General features: G+C 45.5%; 1 protein-coding gene across 3 annotated transcripts in view; it reads left to right on the plus strand.

Annotated features, from left to right (window-relative positions):
• The first annotated feature begins 846 nt into the window (after positions 1–846).
• Positions 847–25,000, plus strand: part of LOC149340694 (ATP-binding cassette subfamily G member 4-like) — a 96,759-nt gene continuing 72,605 nt past the window's right edge. Inside the window, exons 1-3 of one of the 3 annotated variants that reach the window (XM_089549515.1) lie at positions 847–932; positions 9,096–9,136; positions 20,321–20,527. In XM_089549515.1, coding sequence (XP_089405641.1) covers positions 907–932; positions 9,096–9,136; positions 20,321–20,527 — 274 coding nt within the window. In that variant the 5' untranslated portion in view covers positions 847–906. Of the gene's footprint in view, positions 933–9,095; positions 9,137–19,603; positions 19,919–20,320; positions 20,528–25,000 lie in introns of those variants that run through there. The other 2 variants (XM_089549516.1, XM_089549517.1) reach the window with 2 other exon arrangements.

Raw genomic sequence — 25,000 nt, forward strand, 5'->3', positions numbered from 1 at the left:
TACACCCAGATGCTGGTGGACTCATGACTTCACTTGCTGAAGTGGACTGCGTTCTCTGTAGTATGTTTCTTTCCGTTATGTACGGAATCATTGCTTGTGGAATGAAGTCAGTAACGGCGTTCGAAAGGTGCCTTCAATGTAAATTTAGTTTTATCGAGACTAATGTGAATGTGCGCGGCGTGACAGAACGTTGTTCCTCGGAAGAGACGCTGTTTTTCTTTCATAGGCACTCGCCTTAATAGACAACATATACTAAATGGAGACGGCTAGCAGGTTCGTATTCTGCATTTACTTGTTCTGTGGTCTTACATTACAAAGAACAATTATGGCAAAGAGGATAAGGGATAGAGTTGTTCTCAAAGCTGAACAGGCAGTGCGTCAAAAACAGCTTTCGTGTAGGAACGCGAGGCCAACGGCTCGATTCATGGCTGCCCTAGCATTTGTTTTTCTTGTTTGGGCAACCTTTACGTCGGACGACGGTCTCAATTCTTGCGAAACACTTCCGAAAACTTTGCCTTAAAGACGGTTAACCTCGCCTTGCATGCTTTTAAAGAGGGGACCGTTCCTGCATTCTCTGTCGGAGATCAGTGCTTATTCCTCCCCGCGCTTGATGAAACCAAGCGCAGCCGCTGCCTGGTGCAGTTGCGTCACTCCTTCGGCGTGCAGCCGCACGCGGCGTCCTTCCCCCTCGCTCGCTGAATTCACCTCCTGTGCGTGTATGCGAGATGCCGACGGCCTCCCCGCTTGTCAGCCTTGGACGCCACTTGAGAAAGCGCCCCTGGCGCAACGCGCTAGCCCTGAAGCGCGTGAGTAGCGCCCCGAACCCGGCCGAAGTTGGACGCCTTGCTTCATGTGAAGCCTTGTCGGCAAAGAGCTCGACCTGCGGCACCAGGCGCCCCGACTGAGATGGCTGCGCGGCGCGAAACCAAATGGTAAGGGGAAGCGCACAACCGACTTCTCCTCTCAATTTTAGCGGGTCAAAAGTGACAGGGCTCTATACGCTTGAAGGGTAATGCTTTTACAGCTGTTTTGCAGGTATATTTGGGCAGCTGTGGGCACAATTAGCGATGAAAATTCGGCTTGAGCTACCAGTAGGCAAATGACCGTTGTCATAAATAATCAGTAAAGCGACCAAGTACGCAATTATTTCCGCGTCCGCTGAATACTTAGCTACTAACGATTGGTCACCAGGCCTCTAGATTTCCTAGAGCTTGTGCGTTGGAAAACTAAAAACGTGTGTCCTCACGGTCCACTCGCTATGGAGCTTAGCGAAGTTCCGGTAAGAGTTCTGTGAAGCCTGTAGATCTGTGAAGCCTGTAGATTCGCCATAGAGAAGGGAATTCATGGTCTTCGGGTCAGGCTAACCCAGTGCGCCATCCCCCACGTGCAAGTCTTCTGGTGTCGGGAGCGTGTGTTTAGAACTGTGTGCCCGCTCCGACTGGTGAACTGAAGTATATGTTACAAGCGGTCACAATCAGGCTTAGAAATTGAAAGTGAACCTCACTTTTTTTTGTTATTTTCTCTGCAATCAGCCTATGCAAACCTAAAATATGATATCGTTTAGCGTATTTATATACTTATATACTTTATTTATATACTGTTCTGTAACATTTGAGTGACCATAGATCTGTGCAGAGAAATATTGGCTTGTAGCTGCTTAATCAGCTGCCTCATTGTTTTGCGTATCCATTTGCATACCTTCATGACACTGCTCCATGGAATCAGTTTTTTTTTTTTTTTGAGTTCCTAGTTGACAACGAAGATGTTTCTTACGTTGTACTGCGCACGGAGAGATTTAGGCAAAAAACAGGAGCAAAGCACTGCAGTACGATATTGCAGCATCCAAACTTCGAAAAAAAAAACGACTACTTTTAAATGTGTTTAAAATTTCAGTTAATTTACAGCATAATATTTCGTGTTTTAGCTCGCAGGTATTTGGTTGTTTCTTGATCTTTAAATTGGCAAGGCCGAGCTGTCACTCTTGAACTGCGTCAATAACGCCCTTACTATGCGTACTTGTATTTAAAATGATTTTTTTTTTCGACCTTTCTGGGCGGTTCTAGAAAACGCACAAAACTGTAGCAAGCAAGAACACAAGTTGCTTTCTCTTCTATCCCTCACCCATGGGGAGTTCGAAAACATAACAATGTATCATTCCATAAAGACAATGCATTTGCATGTGCAGCTGAATCTGAAAGAATATTGTGCTTACCTGGTAGCACTTCTCGCGTAGTTTTCATATTCTTGCCCAAATTCAGCATACCACTTGAGGAAAACAATGAAGTTGCATCTGAATCTTCAAGGCAGTGTTACAGCAAAATGCCGAAGAATGCCTTACCAATTTTTTTTTTCAATAGAAATCGGGTCTCTTAATGCCGCCCAAAAAAAAACAGCGGTCCAAGAGTTCTGAAATTTTTTTAAATATTTTTATTGCCGGCGCTGCTATAGCGGAAGCAAAGAGTACTCTAGAGGTACGTTTAATCAGGCTGCTCGTTAATACGGCACCGCTGCGATGGATCCCAAGGATCACCTTTAAGGCTTTTGTTGTTGTTGTTGTTGTTGTTGTTGTTGTTGTTGTTGTTGTTGTTGTTGTTGTTGTTGTTGTTGTTGTTGTTGTTGTTGTTGTTGTTGTTGTTGTTGTTGTTGTTGTTGTTGTTGTTGTTGTTGTTGTTGTTGTTGTTGTTGTTGTTATTTTGAACTTGGTGAATGGCACGTACCCAAGTGGGGAAATGGCCACACAAGGAAGAATTCGAAGCCCGGTATTACTGGGAAGAATTTAAGAAGAGCTAAAAAAAGTTACAAAAGGAGCAGCCATTCCTTGTGCAGGCAACAAAGAGTGAGGGGCAACTTCCTCATCTTCGGTTCATGCGTATCATTGGCGCATTCCTGTTTCTATATTCTTGTGGAGACTGATAAAGCAGTTTATATGTCTGCAAAGTATTGATGCATGTATTTATCCAAGGACTTCGCAAAGAAACGTTTAGCACTGTGTACAAAAGAAAACCGGCCGATTCTTCGAACCTTACGCTCAATGAGCAACTAAACTACCTGTTAGGCATTCTTTTAGAATACAGCGATGGCGTCAATTCTTTCCTTAGTCGCCCGCCTTCAAAGAACTATGTCTACACTCGGGACGATGCAACCCACGAAGATCAGGATCTGTTTTTAAGGCATCGAGCTGCCAAAACTACGGATTCACGACAACCTGTTGAAAGAGGTTACAATCATCATTGTTGATTGCAGAGGTTTTACTAGCGGCAACGGCTATTAATGAGAAAAAAGAAAAAAACTCCTTCACTAGAAGGCAGAGATGTCGCGTATAGCCACCTTGTTGTACTGGTTCACTGGGAGGAAGGGAAAGGCCCTCAGCAAGAAGGGTTAAAGGGGACGAGAGAAAGTGGTATGGGAATGCAAGAGGGCAGAACCTCGTTGTGTACAGTGCGTCGCCACAGTCTTTCTGGTATTCGCATGACAGAAGTCCGTTTTCTGCTTCAAGTTCGCAAGCTGCTGCAACTGGGACTGCTACCGCGAGCTTTGCTTGGCATCTAATGAGAAATCTATGCGCCTAATCATTACGGTGCTCATAAACCGAAGGCGTGCGCGCAGATCTACGGTAGCTCAGTTTAAGCCATATACTCACAACGTCACCATTTCGGCAGAGCCTGTTGTAAACGTTCTAAAATGACAGCCTTTTATGTACATAACTGTGAAAAATATTTCTTAGCATCAAGTGTGTGTGTGTGTGTGGGGGGGGGGGGGAGACACATATTTTGGTTCTTTATTATTTGCTTAAAAATGACCACGCTATTACGTGTGAACTTTTGTGTACGTGCTCTGACAACTTCAGCTTCGCAGTATGAGAAGCAGAGTTTACACTGTTCAGATATACTTCAACTTTACTCTAAGAAATCGCTAATATTGCTGTGAAAATTTAAAAGCCTTTGTTTGAAGAACACTCACATGAGCGCGAAAGCACCGGCAACCAGTTTACTCGGGCGCTTACTCCATTACACAAATAAGCCAATTAATATTTACCTGCCATGTGATATAAGCCCATTTGCAGCCTAATGCAAAAAAAGAGATTCCAGGAGCTACTAATCACGGCAAAATTAATAATAAGTACAGCTGGGAACACTGCGGAATTCTGAGGACTCATAAAGCAACAATCATTTCGATTCTTTCAGTACATATCACATATGAACAAAAAAACTCCTTTTTCTTCTTAAGATGATAATCAAAATGGTGGCTCGCTCTTTCGTCGAACTGGTTAGGTAAGGTCCATTTGAAAAAAAGAACAAAAAGGAGGATATTTAAGCAAAAGCTTCAATTGCTATGTAGGTATAGTATTCTAGCAGTTTCTAAGTTTTAATATTTACTATTCGCTACGCGGTATACGAAGTTCTTGGTACTATAAACTTTATTTGCTCATGTTTCATGATGAAGTCAAGATGCTCATGGGCGTTACGGAAAACTTCTACAGCCCGTGCCTCGTTGCATCGCTGGTGTGCTTACCAGAGTTAACCCTTTAACCCCAGGTATCGCAGAACCCTCGTCATACCGAATATAGGCTCCGTAATTATTCACATATAAAGCTTGAGGCAAAAATCCGATGTCGTCAAGTTCTAGAAAGTAGTGCTTCGGAGTAGATTTACCCAGTGTCTCAGTAAGGCTGCGGTGTAAAGTAATCAAGTAAAAAAAATTCGCACATGCAAGACTGCTTTAACTCTGTTCAATGATTTTTAATTTCTCAATTTGCGGAACTCGTTTACGTAAGATTAGAGAGATTTGTGCCACAACATATTACTTTTGCTCCCTGCGCTTGTCCGAAATCTCTCTTCTAGCAGAAGTGTGAATGCAAATTTTTGTTGGGCACTTCTGTGACTTCCCGTTTTCTTTAACTCGCGGCAAGGGGCATTGGTGTCCATAAGTTATTTGTGGACAGTTTACGTACCAAAGCTGCACTGTACGCTAAGAAACGAACCGTATGGGACAACTTAGGATTAATTTCGGAAATTTCAGGTTCTGAATCTTGCACTTCAATCTTAGTAGAAAGGCTTTTTTTGCATTTCGCCTCAGTCGAAATGCAGCCTTCAGGGCAGGATTCAAACAGTCATCCTAACGCACAGCAATTCAGCGCCTTAAAAACCGAGTAGGAAATTGGTCGAGTTCGGGAATCGAACCCCGGTCTCTGGAGTGCGAGACGAGCATGCTACCACTCCGCCATGCCTGCTTTTTTTAAAGCATGAAATGCTTTTAGCTCCCGTTGTCGGCAGTGGGGTGACGTCACGCCGAGACCGAGAGCCAACATCCGGGCACTGAATTCCACTCATCCGGGCACTGAAACGAGAACATCCGGGCACCGTACGAGATTTAACGAGATTTAACGAGACACTCTATAAGCCCTCCTACAGGACCGGCATACACATGCAGATTTTGTGAGCCGGTGGCTCTTCGAGCAAGTATATTGGAACCCATGGCTGTGCAAAATATCCGCACTTGACAAATAATCCATGCTGCCAACACTTTCAGGCTGGATAGGCTCAGGGAGCTCTTTTCGTCGGAAGGTAGGATGATATTTCCTTGGGTGACACAGCGGTGATTACGCCTATTCACGTAGGCTTCATACGTGGTTCAATCGTTGAGCGCAGCCATTGGCACCAGTGAGACCGGGGAAAACAGTGACTATGGCCGTTTAGAGTGTAAGTTAGAATTTTGCCTGCAGTGGGCGTAGTCAGGCTGATCATGATAGTGATGATGACCCATGTCTCAGGTCAAAAAGGCGCTAATGGAAGCAATCAAGTTAGTCTGTCAGGAGAGTACATTTGCTTGTATTACGAAGAATTTGTTCTTGTTTTGTTTTTGTTTGTTTTTGGCTGTTGTTTTTTTTTTATGTAACGAGGTTTATGAACTGTTCGAGAAGGATTATTCTGTCAGAATGATTGACAGTCTAAGTCATTAAGTTCGACAAGCGGGATATACCCAACTTGCTTCCACAGTCGATAGCTGTGCCATGAGGAAAGTGACAGTGGTTCGTTTAGTCAGACAGGTGTGACGATAATACGCTATATTTGCGACACCTAAAGAACCAGTAGCAGGTGGAGTTCGAGCAAAGTCCCATAGATAAAAACGCATCCCCACCTTTTTACCCGCAACGTAAATAGTTGACGTAAGCGGTTACGTAAACGCTGACGTTAAAGGCTGATGTGACGTTGATCAAAGTACTGTTCCATAGCTGTTTCATGGGTCAGGTTGAAAGATGCTCGGTTCGATCAAGGAAGCGCCTCTTCTCATCGAGGCTGTTCAAGTAATTATCCTGGTCATCAGTTTCGGATGGTTTATTGCAAGTATGGCTTGGTTCGTGCGTGAGTCAAGGCGGAAAGCTCGGCTCGTTGGTCATTCATCGTATAATAGGAAGTCCAGCTTCAGACGAGGAAAAAAGAGATCACTGCGGCGACCAGCATTGGGAGAATGCGAAAGCACTGACGCTTCTTCGGCACTCGTCGCCTCTCTTTGCCCCCCCCCCTTTATCAATTTCTTTTTGTTTGTTAATGAATTTAGCTACTGATTTAGCGTAATTATCTTAAGTTTTAATTAACGATCGATTTATTTACTCTGTTTATACCTTCTTTTATCTCAATCAACCATTTTGGTTTTCAAATTTGGTGCCGTGGCTGTTTTGCCGTCCACTTACTATATCCCCGCCCGGCCTATTCAACCGTGCAATTGTTTTTGCTGATAATTAATTAACCAATTAATCTATCAATTCAAGATTTTGTTCGATTAATTTACACTCATAAGATACATTTCAATTCATTTCAAACTTTATTTTCACTCTTTTGCCGTCCACGGCTGTTTTCCCGTCCACTCACTTTATCGATTTCCATGCTATTTCGACATTTTTTCGACATTTTTGGCTCCAATTAATTAACTAATCATCCTATCAACATAATTTTCTTGCACAGCATCCTCACATCATCATCTTTCGATTACAACCACTCATTTGATGCTACCTCTTCTGAAAACATCACAACTGCTGCGGACAAGTTCTGCGGGCATATTTTGGTGCCCCCAAACCGCAGGAAAAAGCATTAGTCAAAATAAAGTTTTCCCTTCCTTGGTGACATGACCCCGCCGACATTACCTAGAAATGCTTTCGCATTAAAAGAAGGAACGCGAGCGCGTTTCCTGTATTTTGTCGTCTCTTTCTTGGTCCTCTTCAGAAGCGCTAGACCTTTCATAATACAGTTCGACAGCTTATAGAAACTGCGGAATTATCAACAAATTTTGGCAATAGTCACCTGGAACCGATTTTACTTAGAGCTTCTCTTTTCAATGTTTCCGCGCTGGCGTCAAGAGAGGTGAACTGAAAGAGTGCTTTACGGAAGCACGTACGCATCCTTCAACATCCGTGGGCCTCGAAGTACAGGCTTTCTCTTTGTATATCGTGGAGCCAAAGAACACATCGGCAGCGAAAAGGCAGCAACAACGATCTCAGGCGTGTCCACGTAAACCTATAGCTGCTCAAGGTGGAAATGTGTCTGCCTCTATACCTTCTGTTGAGAACCTGGGGCCGTATTTTGAAAAGAACCCACTTTTGTTCCATTTCATTTTGGTCCTCTGTCATTGGCCGCTGCTCCCATTGCCGTAGGGAGTTAGTACAGACGTCACGCTGGTCGTTACAAAAACATTCCCATGATGCAACCTGCTTGCATAAACGCTGGTCTATGTCTCACTGGCCGACTGGCGCAGACGCCCTCGAGTGACGGAGAACGCGATGCGTTTGATAAGTCGGACAAGGTTTATCGCCACTAATTCAGTGTCGACAATGAAACTAGGTGCCGCTTGTGCCGCAAATTGGCGCACAGTGGTCTGTGTGACTCAGCTGGACTGGATGCGGCGACAGGAGGGTGGCTCAAGGTGGCTAGTGGTGACGCAGCGACCAGCAGAGCTGTGTGCGTGATTAGTCGTTTGCTTCCCTTCCTGCTGTTGCTTTCGTCACATTCACGTCCCGGGCAAATGAAATCGGAAATGAAGTGGACACTTGCAGAATGCGGCCCCAGGTTCTTTATCATCTAAAGTTTCATTTTGATTTCACCTCGTTCGGTCCACTGCTGTTGCTCGTTGTTTCCAGTGGCGTAGGCCGCGAGGATGACGTCACTTCGATCTTGACAGAAACCCCGCCATGATGCCACTTCCTTGCATAAACATGTCGCCCCACATCCATGCAGCACCTGCGGAACAGCGCTGATGAATGACGGAGCATGACGGAGCTTTTTCGACGCTACGTCCGTCTTGAGAAAGAAACTGTGTGGTGTTTGTGTGACTGTCCCCTGTGACCTATGACCCTTGTATAAATTTGAGGGGGAGGGGGCAGTTACCCAGATTTCGTACCCCCCGCCCGACTGAAGCATAATTTTAGGCTTTTTACAAGATGCAGCTTTAAAAAAAAATCAGAAGATGGTAACAATGGGTCACGGCCTGCCTGGTGCTGTATTAGTCCACTGACCAACCGCAACAGTAAACCAGCTTTTTAATGTTCGACAATATCAAGCAAGCTAGATACACCGAAATTCTTGAGGTTATAATTTCGTCTTGTGATATGTTCCTTGTTTAGGTCACAAAAAATAACTTCGTTAATGGACTACTTTTTTTGTCGTGGAGTAATTCTGTGTGGCAGTCATTAGGAGCTTCACTGCAGATTTAAGTTGTATCCTACTAAAGTCAGAACAGCCTCGTTAGCTTTTAAGTTGCTGGCTGGCAAGGCGCGTATGGTTGCTTGGGAATCTTGTTCCTCATTAACAGGCATTATAATGCATCCCGTATTTAACTTATGAATCACTGATCTCGAATAATAATAAACCAGACTAAAAATGACTTTATTAGTATGGGTACAGAGAACGGGAGAACAGAGCCGAGATGACGATATGGGAGCAGTCGTTTATGCATAAAGAGGCACAAATAAAAAAGATGGAATACTTTTTCACGGAACGCTGTGCATTCTTTTCCCCGTTTTTTTCTTCACTTGAGAAAGTCTATTGTGACCTCGAAACCAACAAGTGGGTCAAACGATGACCCGGGCTCCGTATTTCCTGCAGGCGCCGCCGTCACGGTCTGGAGCCGACCCTGCTGCCAACAGGTCAGTATCAGAGCATTCGTCGCGGCCCACCGTACACGGCAGGCGGAGGTCCAAAGGCAGCAGCATGAAATCACAGCCATTGATCCAACGCTGTGTCGCCTGCGAGCTCCCGCCGCGTTTCGCTTAGTTTCTCTAGCCTTTCTGCTGCTGCGCACGAAGTCACGGGATCGAATCCCTCCAGTGGCTGCCACATTTTAACCCATATATGCCTATAGCGTCCTGCACGTATAGGACACCGCTTTTCTGCGCAGTAACTATAAAATTTTATTGCATAAAAGTTTCCACCCGCTAGCGTAGTCTAAAGAGGGTTCAGCTTTTTCTGTGCGTTGGCTACGTTGTGTGCGTTCAGTTTTATGCTGTGTGCGCGTTCAGAAAGGTCCCCAGTCTTCTCTGGGCGCCATTTTGAAATTTGACCCAACAGACTACGTTATAATTCTGCAATAAAACCAACCACTTTTTAGCGCATCGTCAAAAAAATACCGCCGCGCGTGATGAGAAATGTGATTTCTAAGTCGATTTCTAATGTTTCATGCTTTACCGAACGTAGCAGGTAGGCAAATTTTCTAGTATCCTACATTGTAGGGCGTCTCTCATAGCCTGAGTTGCTTTGGGACGTTAAACCTCAATAAATTAAACTAAACCTACATTGTAGGATGGCTCAAAAGTCGCTGTTGATATAAACATTTCCACAAATAAAAGAATGGTTCTGATGGTTTGGTTTGGTTTATGGGGTTTAACGTCCCAAAGCGACTAAGGCTATGAGAGACGCCGTAGTGAAGGGCTCCGGAAATTTCGACCACCTGGGGTTCTTTAACGTGCACTGACATCGCACAGTACACGGGCCTCTAGAATTTGTTCTGAATTGCGAAGTGATATTAACGTTTTGAATGGAAAAGTATTTTAATTTTTTTCATATTTCTGAAGTTCCGGCATATACGGGCAAAGGGAGGCGAAATGTAAAAAAAGAAGGCAAATAGAGAAACAGCCGTGTCCTTTTAGCTGTTTTCCACAGGTTAAACAACTCCGTTTGGTTCAAATTTATTCGAAGCCTTATACCACATTCGTCATATTCCACATGCAACAATCCTGATGTTAACCATACCATACCATACCATACCATACCATACCATACCATACCATACCATATCATACCATACCATACCATACCATACCATACCATATCATACCATACCATACCATACCATACCATGCCATTCCATACCGTACCGTACCTAACCGTGTCGTACCGTGCCACTGAGGTCCATCTGCAAGCTCATACCACACTGGCATTGTCCCCTTTGTTGATTATTGACGAGCCAGCTGCACCACGTGATCTATATTTTTTTTTTCTCTTAATACGCTCGGTCGCACACGCTTGCGCATTCACCCAAGTGGGTGGAAAAGCACGGAAATCGCCGTTTGCAGTCCGGCCACTTCCATGCAGTGAGGACGTGCCCTGCGCTGAGTGTTGTGACAGTCTTGTTGATGCGGCGAAAGATTGATTGCCTCTTCGCTTCCTGCTCAGCAAGCCGCTGCAGGACCGCGTCATGCTTTCGGTGGCTGCCTCTGTGTGCGTTGACAAACGCTGAGCTGTGACTGCCTCTGTGCCTTCCTGTTTCATAGCGCTTAATGCCAAAGTCGAAAGTCGCTGCCTTGTACGCCGTTGGCAAAATGAATTAGCCAACGTTAGCAGAACTTCACGTGGTGCCTTTATACTACCCTTCTTGGCAGTAGGTCTTGATCTTCAGCTCTTTTTTGCTGTCCTATTCTCGCGTTTAGTACAGAGCACGTCATCCTTATGTAGAACACGAGAGCGGTGACCTACGGAGTCATCCAGCGTCGTCTAACGGTGCCTTCTGGGATCGAGATGCTTGTGAGCATGCGCGTCTACACATGGAGACAGGCCTCGCTGCCTTGCCACCAGATGGGGGCAAATGATTTAGCTTCTCCGGAGCGCGAAGCACCGCTAGTCGGGCGCGGGGATGGTGTAAAAATAATGGCCGATACGTTAAGGTCATTTCAGTCGTCAGCTTCAGTTCACGAGCCAGTATACCGTGTGTTGCTTTCGTTGTGTTCTTGATTGCTAGACTTAGACGCGCTGCAGGGCCAAAGACTGAGTGTCAGGTTTGCGGCTGAAATATTGGTAAGGAAAGTGCTACAAAGGCCGCTGAGTTGGCGGCAAGGTGACTCTCTAGGGCTGACGTCACGGCGGTGAAGTCCTATGAAAACTGGATTCAGTCGCAAACTGCCGCGAAAGAGACGTTGAACTCACTGTGGAGCTTCTCATTCTGTACCTCCATAGTGCTTCACACCTAGCCTTGTCCTACGTCCTGTACCCCTGTTAAGCCTGGAGCCAACGTTTTCAATAAATTCATCTCCCTCTCTATTTCTCTCTCTCTCTCTCTCTCTCTCTCTCTCTCTCTCTCTCTCTCTCTCTCTCTCTCTCTCTCTCTCGGGGTCGCGCCGAAACTACCGCGACAACAGCGCCTAGCGAAGGAGCAGGATCACTGTGGTGTCAAGTAGGTACCGCAAGATGAAGGAGCTTAATAAGCTTTGGCTCTAGTTTGCTCCTGCGGGCGACAAAGCAGCAAGGCTTGTCTCTATGTGTGGACTCGCTTGCTCACCAGCATCTACATGGTCTCGAACCTAGCAACCCCCGCTAGACGTCAAAAATGACTCTGGAGCACAGCGTTCGCGCTCTGTACACAAGGGTGGCGTGCACTGTACGTGGTATCTCTCTTGAAAAAAAAAAATTGTCAGTTCAATTCAGAGACGAAGACCAAAATAAAACGAAGCATGGATATGACCTACCTAACCCCTGCTAGGCAGTCTGGAAGCGTAGGAGGCAACCTAGAAAGTGTTGACCCACAACTGTGCATGACAATTAGACGGTAATTACAACATGCTCTGAAAGCGGCTTCACCTGAGTGTCCAAATACAACGGAACAAACTGCTCCGCATTTCTCACGCCAACAGCCGGAACCTGAAGAAACACTGCCTGGAACGCGCGCCGGATGCTCTTCCGTAAGGCTTGCAGGGTGCGAAACGAGTACAAGGAAGCCTACGTAATCGCAAGATACACGCTCTTTTTCGAGATAAATATTGACGCATGTCAAGATGACGCGTTTGACAAGCGGCTACGGCTTCTGGCTGCTGAACGCTAACTAGCGAGTTCATTCTAGTAGCAAAGGCCACAATTCGGTGCAGGAGAAGTTCAAAATAGCCTTTGTACACTCGCAGTTCCGTGATTCTGGAGAACCCCAAGTGCCCGAAAGCAGTCTGGAGCTTTTGCCTTGCACCGAGCACCACAATCCACAGTATATTTTTTTGGCATGTAAAAATTTACAAATCAATCAATGAAGCATACGTTTTGTTAGTCGCACCTATTTTTTTAGCTCCGTATTAGTTCATTTAGGCAGTGCTTTTATACACTTAGTTTTAAAGTGTCAATACCCTTCTGCGTGTCTTACCACTTTTGAGATGAAGTAGGAACTACCTTCGAGTAGAACATGTTGTGCAAAACTCTCGGCACTCCAGTCGTCTAAACTCTCGCGGTTTGTTTTTATGCGATCACATAATTAGCTCCCTGGACCATTTTGTGTTGACACCGCGATGTCACACAACCATACTAGGCTGCCTAGGCAGTATGCACCGGCGTTTTGACATATAGGAGTTCCGTGATGTTACGTGTGCCAAATGTGTGTGTGTGAGTCATATTAGCAGTCACGAGTCATAACGTAGTCAGGAAGTGACGTCACTAGACTGGAAGTTCGTCGAGCTCATGCGCCAAGTGGCCCTGTGGTATCACATCTCACAGTTCACACCGCAGAGTGGAATTAAGTGGCCCCCAAACTTCCTCTGTATACTTCGTTTCCTAAACGTTACTCTTCAAAATACGGAATCAAAATCAGTGGCTGGGCCAAGTTAGACAATTCTATTTTGTTTTAAAGCTTCAAATGTAACTGGAGCTGCAAACAGATAACACTATAAGCGCAAGAAGTACGAGATTGAAACTGGCAAAGAAGCTCATCAACTGAACCTACACTTACAACTGTCATGCTTTTGCTGAGCCGGAGGTCGCGGAATTGAATTTTCATTTCATAGGATATGGAGCGCAAAGACGCCCATGTGCTTTGCGATGCTATTGCTTGTCGAAGGTCCCCAGGTTGTCGTAATTAATCTCGAGCTTTCCATTACGCAGCCATCATAGCCCATGTGCAACTTTGAGACGTAAGTCCTATAAACCACAATTAGCGTACCATAATATCCTTTCACCTACCAGGGAACCACCACGCAGCCGCGAGAAACGAAAAGTTAATTACAAGTCCATGCGTTAGTTTTCTGATTTTTTTTTTACTTTTGGACTTTGGAGCGAGAAGGAAAACGGTGCTAGTGTAGTCCCACTGTAAATTTCTTGTCTTCTTTAATTTTTTGGCTCTTAAAATAATGCTTATAAAGACACGCACAGTTATCCCCGCTGTCCAGAAATGTGCAGGAAATGAGGCTCTCAGAGCTTATTTCTTTACTGTTGTGTATTTATTCTCATCACCGCACTCAAAGCGTCTGCCAAAGCATTATAGTGAGTATAGAAAGTAGAAAGCCAACCCTGAAGCCCAATAAAGGCTATACGGATGGAAAACACACCACTGCGCTCACGAGGTCAGCTATACCCTGTACTGCAGCAACGTTGCCTTATTAAAGCTCTAAACAGATTACGATACTCAGTGTGAATGTCGTCACATAGCCTGTTCCTATCAAGAGCGAGTCTGAGCGCATGCATATCGAAATATACGTACTCGCGTATATTTCTCTTTCGTGTCACATTTCCAAGGCTGGTGTACGGGTAGAAAGCACAACGATATTTGGAGCAGGAAAATTTCCAGACAGATGTGAACGTCTGCTTTCGGTTATGAGCTACAAGGCAAGGCAAAAATGTGTGAGCAAAAAAGAAGAACGGACTAGGTAAACGCGAATCGGCAAGGCAACACGAAGCTACGGAAAAAAACCATTTACGGGTACCATTATAGCAAATGAGAAAAATAGGTACTATTAGGCAAGCGGCTCTGGTTTCGGGTCCGTGGATCGAGCATCTGTTCCCGAAGCAGGAAATCATGTCCAAGGACGAAACATAAAACCCGTAGCAAAACAAGTCCGTCAATGACTTCCGTTTGCTGTTAGCGTAGACGGGCGGTAATATAAATTGTTCGTTGTCCCTGTCAGGCTCACAATGACGGCATGCGGGCGTACGAGAGAGATGCGACTGTTCAGCCTGTGGCAGCAGAGCAAATGCAGAGAATGACGTAGTCTGACGTCGTGTGCTGGGCTATGTGGCTGTTTTAAGGCAGTCGGTTAGCATGTAGATGCTTCTGAACAGTGATCCAGCAGAGACAGCTTGATAGAAATTTGAACTGACAGGGTAATAAAGTGAATGCGAATTATAGTGCTCATAGTTTGCAGTAAACCATGTCCACTGTTCTTGGACCAAAATTTTGAATATGGGAAAATTGGAGCAAACCTTTCTGTTAAAGTTTTTCCATTGCTCGCATCGAGCAGATAATACTGCCATAGAAAACCAATGTGAAACGTTTTTGACGATAGCAAAAACGTTAATAGCAAAAAGATGCTAGCCTGCCGACAGGAGATCAGCGGACATATTGATTATTATAGTGAAATCTTACAAGCAATATATAAAAAAACTGTGTTCATAAGCTCTTTCCCGTTCAAAAATGCTTTTGACCAGAATTGTCGGGTATGAAGTACGTTCCTAAGCATTCCATTAACCTGCAGTCCCACATTTCTTCGTACCCTTCGTTTGGGGCTAATGCTGTGCAATATAATACGCAATAACTTCAACCTCCATCGCCTGGAAAAACGCACGCGTTTCTTCCCCCCCCCCCCCCCCCCCCCCCTCCAGACTAATTTTTTTTCCACAACTGCAAAGAACATCGTCATTCTGTTGTGCTATTTAGGCTCTGGCAGAGATGAGTGGCATATTAAATTAACCGAACCTTGCTCAGGAAATGTACTATGCAGGTCCATGTAGAAGCCGTTGCGCTCATAGTTTTCTAATAAATGCATCTCGCTTCACATCTTTTCGCAAACAGTCACCCGTTTGGAAGCAAGAAACTGGCGCCGGCTTCAGCTGCTTTCTTTCATCGTTCCTACTGCTCCACCCCACTAATTTTTAATTCCGGACTCTTAAGTGCACAAGCACATTCGTCATCGCAATCGATGCTGTTGGCGTACGCTCCAAATATTCTTATAACCACATAAATTCTTATAATAAATATTCTTACAACAGCAGCTATGAGGGCCGCACACACAAGTCTGAATTGTTAATGCATCTTTGCACCCGATGAGAACAATGTGGGAGTTTGAGTCACGCTATAGCGGACGGCTGAGGATGTGTGAGGATGTATGTTCGCGCTATCGGAAGACCGATTCTGCAACACACATGCTTAAATGTTGCGACCTGGAACTGCTCGAAACACGACGAGAAAAACAACGGTTGAGACTGTTTTTCCAAATCACCAGGAATCAACTAAAATAAACAAAGAAACATATATCCCCCCCCCCCCCCCCTCTAAAACACAGTGTGCGTTTAAATTACAATGCCGCAATACGGCCGTACAGATCCCACCTATCTGCTTTTCAAAACTCTTTTTTTCCCCTCATGTATTGATATGTGGAATGGTCTTGCGGAATGCATTGTCACAGCTCAAAATCTCAAAGAGTTTGAGAGCCTTTTGGAATTATATTACAGGCAACGGAGGAATTGACAACTGATCTTGCTGCTGTTATGATTTCTCTCATCTTTGTTGAGTGATTCGCGTGTACCTTGTTGGTGTTTTTTTTTTCTCTCTCTCTTCCTGTCACTGCTGGTCCTGTATTCGTGTTTTGATTATGTTTTTTGTGTCTTCTCGGTGCCTGAGGTTTTTGTTCCTCGAAAATTAAAAGAAAAACCTCTCCTGTTATGGCCCTCAAATGAGGGCTACAGTATTCTCGAATAAATAAATAAATTACAAGCTTCGACTTCCTGACATAATGTGCACCGGAACCTCAGAACATGACACTTCTCGCATTTCCGTTTCATCGACAAACGGCGTCCGGGATCAAACCAGGATCAAACCAGGTGAAAGCCGTAGTCCTTACGACACCGCAGTGGGGGGTCATCAGCACAAGGGCCCCGTAAACAGTACCGCAGCTTGCGAGTAGCCGTAAATCATTCATTTCAGTGCATAGCGTGTTTTTTTTTATCTCACTTATTCACTTTCAGTCTTTCATTCCTCGACCTTTCCTGATTTATCTGCTCCCCTCTTTCATCCGTCTTCCTTTTCCTCTCCGTTCCTCTCCTTGTTTCCTTTGAAATGACACGCCCCCGTGAGAGAGGTTTGGCCGGGATATATGGGGAAGAGAGGGAGACGAAAATTATTGAAGAGGTTTTAAACGTAAGGGCAACGCTTCGTGGCATTTTTTTTTTCGGATCTTTCCTTATTTTTCTCCATCTTAGATCATACATCTTCGGAGTGCAGGATAGCTAGGGTGGACATTCAAACACTTTTGCTTCACTGGTGCCAACAGTGCGTGCGAAAACAATGTAAACAAAAATTCTGCGTTCAACTTGCCACTCCACCAGAGGCCAACAACAACAACCACAACAACCGACTGAACACAACAACGACCGCACAGCGGAGGCCATTGCACTACGTTTTAGTGAATCTATTTGGAAGGCCAGACAAATGCCGGAGCAAAAAACTCGAGTTTTGGGCTCGGGACTTCACCCAGAGTGTTTTAAAAATACGTTCAGACTAAACCGTAGTAGAGTGCCTGCTGAGACCTCTACGCTTCCAGCGACGTGGTCTGTTTCCAACAATTGAGATTCCATTTCTTTTTGTATAGTTGAATTTGATTAAATTCCATATTTTGTTATGTGCATTTTTTTCTATTGGATTATATTTCTAATGAGAAGGAAAGATTTGCAAGCTATGTCTACTTGAATGATCCATAGATTTAAATCATTGAAGTAAATCTGGAGTGCGCAAAGCAAATTTTCATTGTTGGTTTAAATCTGTCTACTGAACACTAGAATACGTGCACAGCGGCTTTTTAAATGCAAAGTTCAGTGTTTTTTTTTCTTTTTTTTTTTTGCTGTCAACAACAGCAGGTGCTCGGTGCTGCATGTCGGTGGAAAACTAACCGCAATTTTAATCAAGTAGCATTGCGTCATTGCCAATAAGTCTCGAACGTGTTGGCAATCAGTCATCAAAGATGTACAGCCTGCTGAATATTCCGTTGAAGTCCGTTAAACATTCACTCTCAGTGGCACCGAGGCAAGCGTACGTTTTAATGACTTCTAAATTTATGTAAATATAGCTTGGATACCACCTCTAGCACTTTCACGACCGCTCCTAAAGGTAGTTTCTGCGTGTAGTAACATTGATCGGCGTGAAAAAAATGCGTAAAAAATAGATCATTAAATATTTCTTCTAGGGCTTTTCATTATGCGTCCCCTAGCGTTGAATGATGTATAGTCAGACCGGAATGAAACGCGAACAGCGCCTCTGAAAAAAAAGAAACAAAATATTTTACTCATAAACCGGTTGTAAGAAATATCCCGCCGCAAAGCACAAAGATATGACATATGCGCGTTCAATTTGCATTCCTGACCGGCAGTACTCTCTTCAGATTATGATAAGCGCGTTGCCACTCACCTTTTTAATGCAGTTTCTGTCTTGGGTTCATGCATGAGAGGAGAGAGTTAGCTCTTCTCAAGGTCAGCTAGAGGGTAGGACGCCCGGCACATTTTAGCGGGATCGTTCTTCGCAAAAAAAAAAAAACACATACAACCTTGAATGAGAACAGCGCGTGCGCTAGGGGGCACTGACTTATGTGGGCGCTGACAGCTGCTGCAGTTTCATGTGTGTCAGTTTTGATAAGGAAGTGAACCTAACCGCCAATCTGACTGCTGTTACAGAATAATTCGAGTTGGGAACAAAAAGTAATTAAAAAAAATCTGGAACCAGGCTTCCGACCATAAGGCGCCGCTGCGAACATTCTTTTGTTCTCATGAAAAAATGTTTTGTCGGCGAAATTTTCGAGCAGCGTTGCAACACTCAAAATTTCGGACTGCCACCAAGATTATTATTCTGATAAATGAAGGTGTCCTCTTCTCTGCGGTATTTAAAACCTTTCCAGATATGTTACCGAGTAAGTACTCTGAATTTCGTACAAACAACTGCTATGAGGTGAGGGTTGATTACCGCAAAGAATACTACGGGGATAGACAGTCGGTTTATGCTTACAAAGGCAGTGCGACAGCTAGTTCTGCCTGTGGTACTTCGTCGCTAAGCAGGCGTCAGTGTAGAGCCTCAGTGAATATTTTTTAGCCTAAGGAGACCACGAGGCCTGAGCGGCAGTTACCCTTAGCGCTTGTTGTTACCAAGAATGCACCAGGTAAGGAGACATGTCCGTTGCGTTGTCATGCTCAAGCTGACAGTCAGATGAGTAGCGCAAGCTGCTAGGCCAGTTATGAACGACGATTGCAAGACAAAATTTGTGCTAAAAAAACGGAACTTATAGAAGAAAAAAATAGGGGAAACAGGGGCAAATCTGCGTGTTCTCTCCTAAGGTCATCTGTTTGCGCAACATTTCTTCGTGGTGACAGTTAGAGGAACATGCCTCCTCGCCTGATGCATCCTCGATACCGACAAGAATCGTAGATAATGACACCACTGCTGAGCATGCGGCTCTTCCTCTCAATCTCGTGGGCTACAAACTTCTGGCAAGGACTCCACATGGTGTGTCAATTTCCGGGTTGTATCGCCACTCTCGCTCTGGAAAAAACGGCATCTGTATGCTGCAGACAACCCTTGCGTCCCAGAGGTCCTTTCTTTTACTGACCACGACGCCAGCATATATTTCACAACGCCGACGTAAGGGACAAAGCACGGACAACGGCGCGAGGACCAGTTCCTGGCAGCTCCATACCGGCCTCCTCCGGCCGCGTCCTAGCTTTTCTTCGTTTTCTTCTTCACCTCTGGCCTTCTCATTGCACGTTTCAGTTACTGCTTCCATTCTGTTGTTTGCCGCCCGTCAAGGGCAGTGCGCAGGGCCGACAACCCGTCCTTGCCCGAACCTCCGGAGGGCCAAGCCTGGCTCGACGGCCGCCGATGCAGCGCGTACGTTGACGCCTCGCCTCCGTGAGCCGGCGGCGATGTCTGAGCGGGCTCACGGACGAAACAAAGCAGCAGAGCCAGGCCCTGCCTAACGAGAGCGGAGGACGCATCTGGCCGTTGCATGCATGCATGCAAGGGGGAGGAGACGGGAGGAGGGGGAGGTGAGCTAGCGGCGCGAGTGCGCCTGCACCGGGAGCGACGGCGGCACGCTTTCTCGTCCGGGTGCACGTGTACCTACGCGCCCTGAACTGAGAGAGTGAGAGGAAGTAGAAAGATGTGGGCGAGAGGGAGGATGGATTCAGTCTCCGCCGGCGGTGAAGTTGGTTGCTGTTTCCGAGCGCGCAGTCCACGTTTGCCTAACCCAGCTGCTGCCTTGGCGCGCCGGCGTCTGTGAGAATAGGCCGCGTTTCCGCTCGCTGCCCGGACGCCGCGCCGCGGTACGGAGAAGAGCAGGCGAGCGAACGAACGAAGGAGCGCTGCAGAGACAAGCAGCCAAACACTGCGTCACGCTCTCGTGGTAAGTCGCGTTCCCGACATTTCGCAAGATGAGAAGAAGCCATCTGTGAGTCAGGGGCAGCTGACTGCACGCTCAGAGCAGCGCATCAGGGTGAGTGCATGTGCGCTCGGCCTGGAGTCTCAAATTCCCCTTGACGCCGCTGCAACGAAGAGGGCGGCTCGTTCTTTTGTTAACAACCTCTGCCCCATCACGTGGCACTCGAATTGCCGGCGGAAGACAATAGGCGAGACGAAGCCACGGCTTCTTGTGTCATTCTCAGCGACTCTTTCCGGCTTTGAACCTTGCGCTGAATCGCGATCGCTTCGTGTCAGGTGCAATCATCTGCTGTTCCCGTTCGTGTCGCGGCTCTGTGCATGGGAGCTCGTAGCACGGAGTTGGTGGCGGCAGCGGCGGCGGCTACATTTTGTTTGGTTTCTGTGAAAGTTCCGTAAGCTGCGGCAGTGTGTGCGGGAGGTGTTTCAGTGAGTGAATCTCTCGACGGCTGTTCTGCAGGGAAGACATACCGCCACGCCGTCTACAGGCGGTTACCAGCGATGCCCGGATCGCGGCAGGAGGACAGTCTTCTCCTCGGCGGCCCATCGGACGTCGGCGCTCGCAAAGAAGGCCAGTCGACGAGGGATGACAGCAGGCCGTCGCCGTCGGCCGAATCCCCACGCAGGAATTCCTCCAGGATGAGCATCGATGGCAGCCCCTACGTTGGTGAGCGCTGATTATTGCTTCTTGTTGTGGACGTCGATTTGTTTGGTATGTTCCCTTTAGGTTTATTCAGTGCTCGTCGGTGTCTTGTGTGTCGCGCTGAGTTTCAAGACGACGAAGTGTTCGATATTTCAACGTGAGCAGAAACGCGGCCGTTATGTTTAGGCAGTGTTTCTTTTCTAGGGGATTAACTTCAAAGCTAAGGAAGGTAGAACAAGTTAACAATTAAACAATCTAATAGACAACTTTTGCGGTGAGCAATTCCGCTCATCGAAATAAACGTTAGACATTACTGCATGCAAAAATGCTAAAGGTTCGACTAGAAACTGTAGACTGACGTTCAAAGCGCGAAAAGTACAATCAGGGTACAGAGTATGGCCGTTGTCAGGTCTTAACGAAATTCTTCCAGGTATAGTTTTCGTGTTCTATCGCTTTGTACCAAACAAGACACACTCAAGAATAAAGCATTGTCCGGTAAATGTACGGCTCTCATGCGTCATCTTCCTACTTAATTAGTCGGTATAATTAGTCTTATGGGACGCTGCGACATCTTAGTGAGGGACCGCTCTAAGTTGGCCAGCTCTGATCTCTTGTCGTGCGCCAAAATCGGCTGCAGGCGTGTATTCTTTCGTGTAGTTCCAATGAAAATACAGCGTGTCTGACGCTCAACAGGAACAACTCATCACCGCATCACGGTTGCGCTATAGAAAACGGCAACTTGATGTGAAAAGTGAAATGAACGCGGTTCGGCTGGCACGTCAACTTCGTCCTATAAGGAGCACAGTGTATGCGGCTGCATCTGTCGTACGCTCGTTCCATATATTTTGCTGTCAATGGAGGTCAGACAGCTGCATTTCCAGCGGGCGCTGTTCTCATTTTTATCCCTTACTGTTCCTTGCTGACAACATAGCTGCATTGCAGAGGCAGGCAGAGGTGTGGATATATTGGCCGCGAACTTGCTAACTTTTTTCTGTTCTCAGTGGTCTGTGTAAGTGTACAGGAAATACCAGGGTTAAGTGGGACTTCTATGTCGGGTGTAACTATGGTTCGGCTGTCGAAATAAATGCGGAACGGAGGTTGTTCTCAGTAGAAAAATTGTTCTCAGTAGATGACAGCTTACTCCCATACAGGCGTATTCGTGTTTAGGGTGTAGTAGACGACAACATTGGTGCTGATGACTCTCATGGTGATTATATCGCCTAAAATAGCTAGACTGGCTTTGTTTTCATCATTGCGACAGCACTCGAGAAATAACAAAGAGTTTGCAAGGACGCTTCACCCTTGGAAAAGGTACGGCGGCAGCAACTGTGGTATGTCCTTGTATGCGCCGCTACGCACCGGGCTAGGCCGTCACGCTTCGTGAAGGTGAAGCACTGAGAACGGTAACGACGCTCAATCGACTGTCGTCCACATGCGGAAAATGATCACATTTCGCCAGACTCTCCCAAAACGGCAGCATTTTCGCCTCACTCGCCCTCAAGCGTGCGAGTGAGGCCCTGTAAGTGCGAGTGCACCTTTGTGTGAGGCAGTTCCCGTGAGTATATAAGTGAAGCCGTATGAGTTTGTTTGAGTGAGTCGTTTGAGAAGCGAAGGTGTTTTCTTTAAAACCTATCACAGCAATCAATTACTGCTGTTATAAAATTGTAAAGTGTAAATTTTTTTTATTTAACGTCCCGTAGCGACACTTTAGCTGCGAGGGATGCCGTAGTGAAGGGCTCCGGATTAATTAGGTTCCCTCAAGCAAGAAAAAAAAATGACAAAAATAAGCAGCTGACATTTACCGCAGCTATACTTCTAAGCATGGCTTCGTCAGAAAAACGCTCCGCACTAAGAAGCCAATGTTACAGTAGCGGCGATTCCAGCACAGCTCGCTGGGGGCTATTCGCAAGCGCACCACTGAAGGCCTAACTTCCTGCATCACGCAAAGAATGAGCATCTCTGAGCCTTTCTCTCTTTCTTCCAACCAGAGGGTGGCATTGCGTGATGAAGATGCACGCGGAATAGGCGAACACTTACTTGCGTGCTCGGTGCCGTGCGGTGGAAGCCTAGTGAGTAATCTTCACTCTTACGCAACGAGGAAAACTGCCTCACAGAGCGCGCACGCAAAGAAAGGTCAGTTGACAGCCTTGTGCCAGGAGGAAGGCTGTGATTTTTGTTGTGATAAGATTGCATCGTCCCCTACAGTGGCCTTCAGGGCCAGAAAGTGCTGGCGGCCTGCCCATATCCTTACGCTACAATAAGAATATCGATTATTCAGATAACGGGATTAGACGAGTTCTTAAACCAGGTGTTTCAGTGATGATTAAGCAGTTTCCAAAAATAGGCTTTTAGGGTCAAAAATGTGACTTTGGCTTCATAGTATTACCAGTGTTGGCGGACACTGGAAAGCCGGATACCTGTCTTCAGTAGTAAGCTGGCTAAATAATTTCTGATAATTAGCTTTTTAACTATCACACCTAACAAATGGTTGCAAATAGATATTTATAGGCGCTCATTAGTAATAGCCATATCAGTTCGAAAACACGGTTATCCTCGTCTCTGTGGCTCGACAAAATTTGGCTACACCTTGCCAAAATACGTGCACTTTCTAAAAGCATGCAGCCAAAGCAACCTTTAAAGTGCATGTAATTAATCAAAAAAGCCAACTTCGTCAAGCCACAGCGCCAAGGAAAATGGCATTCTCTACATTCTAAAAACTGATATGGCTGTTACTAACGACCGGTTACAAATCTCTAATTGCAACTAGGTGCCTAGCTGTAATAGTTAAAAAGTTAATTATTAAAAATTAGTTGACAAGCTTACTACTTAAAGCGATTCACCGGTTTTCTGGTGCCCGCTAACACTAGTATGCTGTGCGGAAAAGTCATATTTTTGCCTCAGAAAACCTACTTTTTGAGAATTGCTTAGTCTTCTCTGAAACACTTGGTACATACTGGTATATACACCTTGTGAACACTGAAACTGGACGGTCTGCTCGAGTACAAATTCTTCATACCTGCGTCTTTAAAAACGTTGGATAAGCGGTCTAGCTTATGAAGATACACTGTTCATGTAAAGCGAAAGATATAAGCCGATATCGCAATTAGTGCAGCAGCTTATTACTTAACTAGCTGTTCTGCAAACGTTGCGCTTCATCTAAACCATTCCACCGTTTGTGAAACTGGAATCGCCAACGCTGAAAATATGAGGCAAAGGCGTAGAATTCGTACACGCTCGTACTGATAATCGCGCTTTTCGCGCAATGTTACGCAAGGATATAGGTTTATCAGCGTATTGAACAGCTATAACATAATGTAACCTTCATGTAACCTTCTACATTATGCTTGGTCCACGCCATCTAGCCTGCACGGTTACCCTATTGGATAGCTCTTCTTAAGTGTTTTTTATTATTATTTTTAGACGTTTTATTACCACCGCCTGCACAAGTGCTGGGTTTGTTCAATAACCGTTGTTTGGGGTCAAAGGATAATCGCGCTGTATCTGATTTGGAAAATGTAAGCGAAAAAACCACTTCGTAAGACAGGCTGTATAGACTTCTTTCCTCCACTGTCGCGCTGAACGAAAGCGGGCCTGTTTTTGTCACATTTAAACTACTGTTTTTTGGTGTGGGGCACTACAACAGAAACAAATATGCGTAAAATTTACATGCTGCAAAAGAAAGCTGTCCGTTACATTGCCATTGTTGACTACCATGCCCCTACTGATCACTTATTTTCACACTACCAGATTATACCAGTCCATAGCTTGTACCGATATTACTTAGCAACCAGGTACAAGAAATCTCTACAATATAATAATCGAGCGTTTCTAGACTTTACCTGCCTCACTCAAACTGTACCGGCTTATACCCTGCGCAATACAGAAAAAATGGTCTATTCCTTTTTGTCGCACCAACTACGGCAATCAGATGCTACGATACAATATGCCATACTTATTAAACCAATTACAATCCATGAATATCGATATTTCCAAAAGCAGCTTGCGCGAAATTAAAGCTGCGTTTAAATAAGCAACAAAACGTTGTTAAGTATATTCTTTTTTTATGATGTATAAAATGTATTGTATGTATAACTGGGTCTGTGTAAAAAGTTTTTGTCTCTAGCGTTTGACCATCTTCCGATGTTTGTTGCTGTATGCCATGTAAAGGGGGGTCCGGGGGTCCCTCAAGTGATCTGCGAACACTTTTTACCCGGACCTACCCACATCTATGATGTAAATAAAACAAACTTCAAACTTCGTGTGCGGCCACTCTGGCCGACCTCTATGTACCGTTTGCTATTTATTTCATTAGTTCTCTTCTTCCACGCCTCGTTCACGCACTCTAAACACAAAGAAGCAAAGAAGGGAGGAAGATGTCTTCTAGTGCACTCCCGCTAGAAAGGGCAGATTACTCCCTTGTTACTCCCATACAGGCGTATTCCTGTTTAGAGCAAAGCGCATTGAAGAACAGTTAACCCTTTAAGATGCTCTGTGCAG

This window comes from Amblyomma mixtum, chromosome 6 (assembly GCF_055824585.1).
Source record: "Amblyomma mixtum isolate Tamu chromosome 6, ASM5582458v1, whole genome shotgun sequence".
NCBI lineage: Eukaryota > Metazoa > Arthropoda > Arachnida > Ixodida > Ixodidae > Amblyomma > Amblyomma mixtum.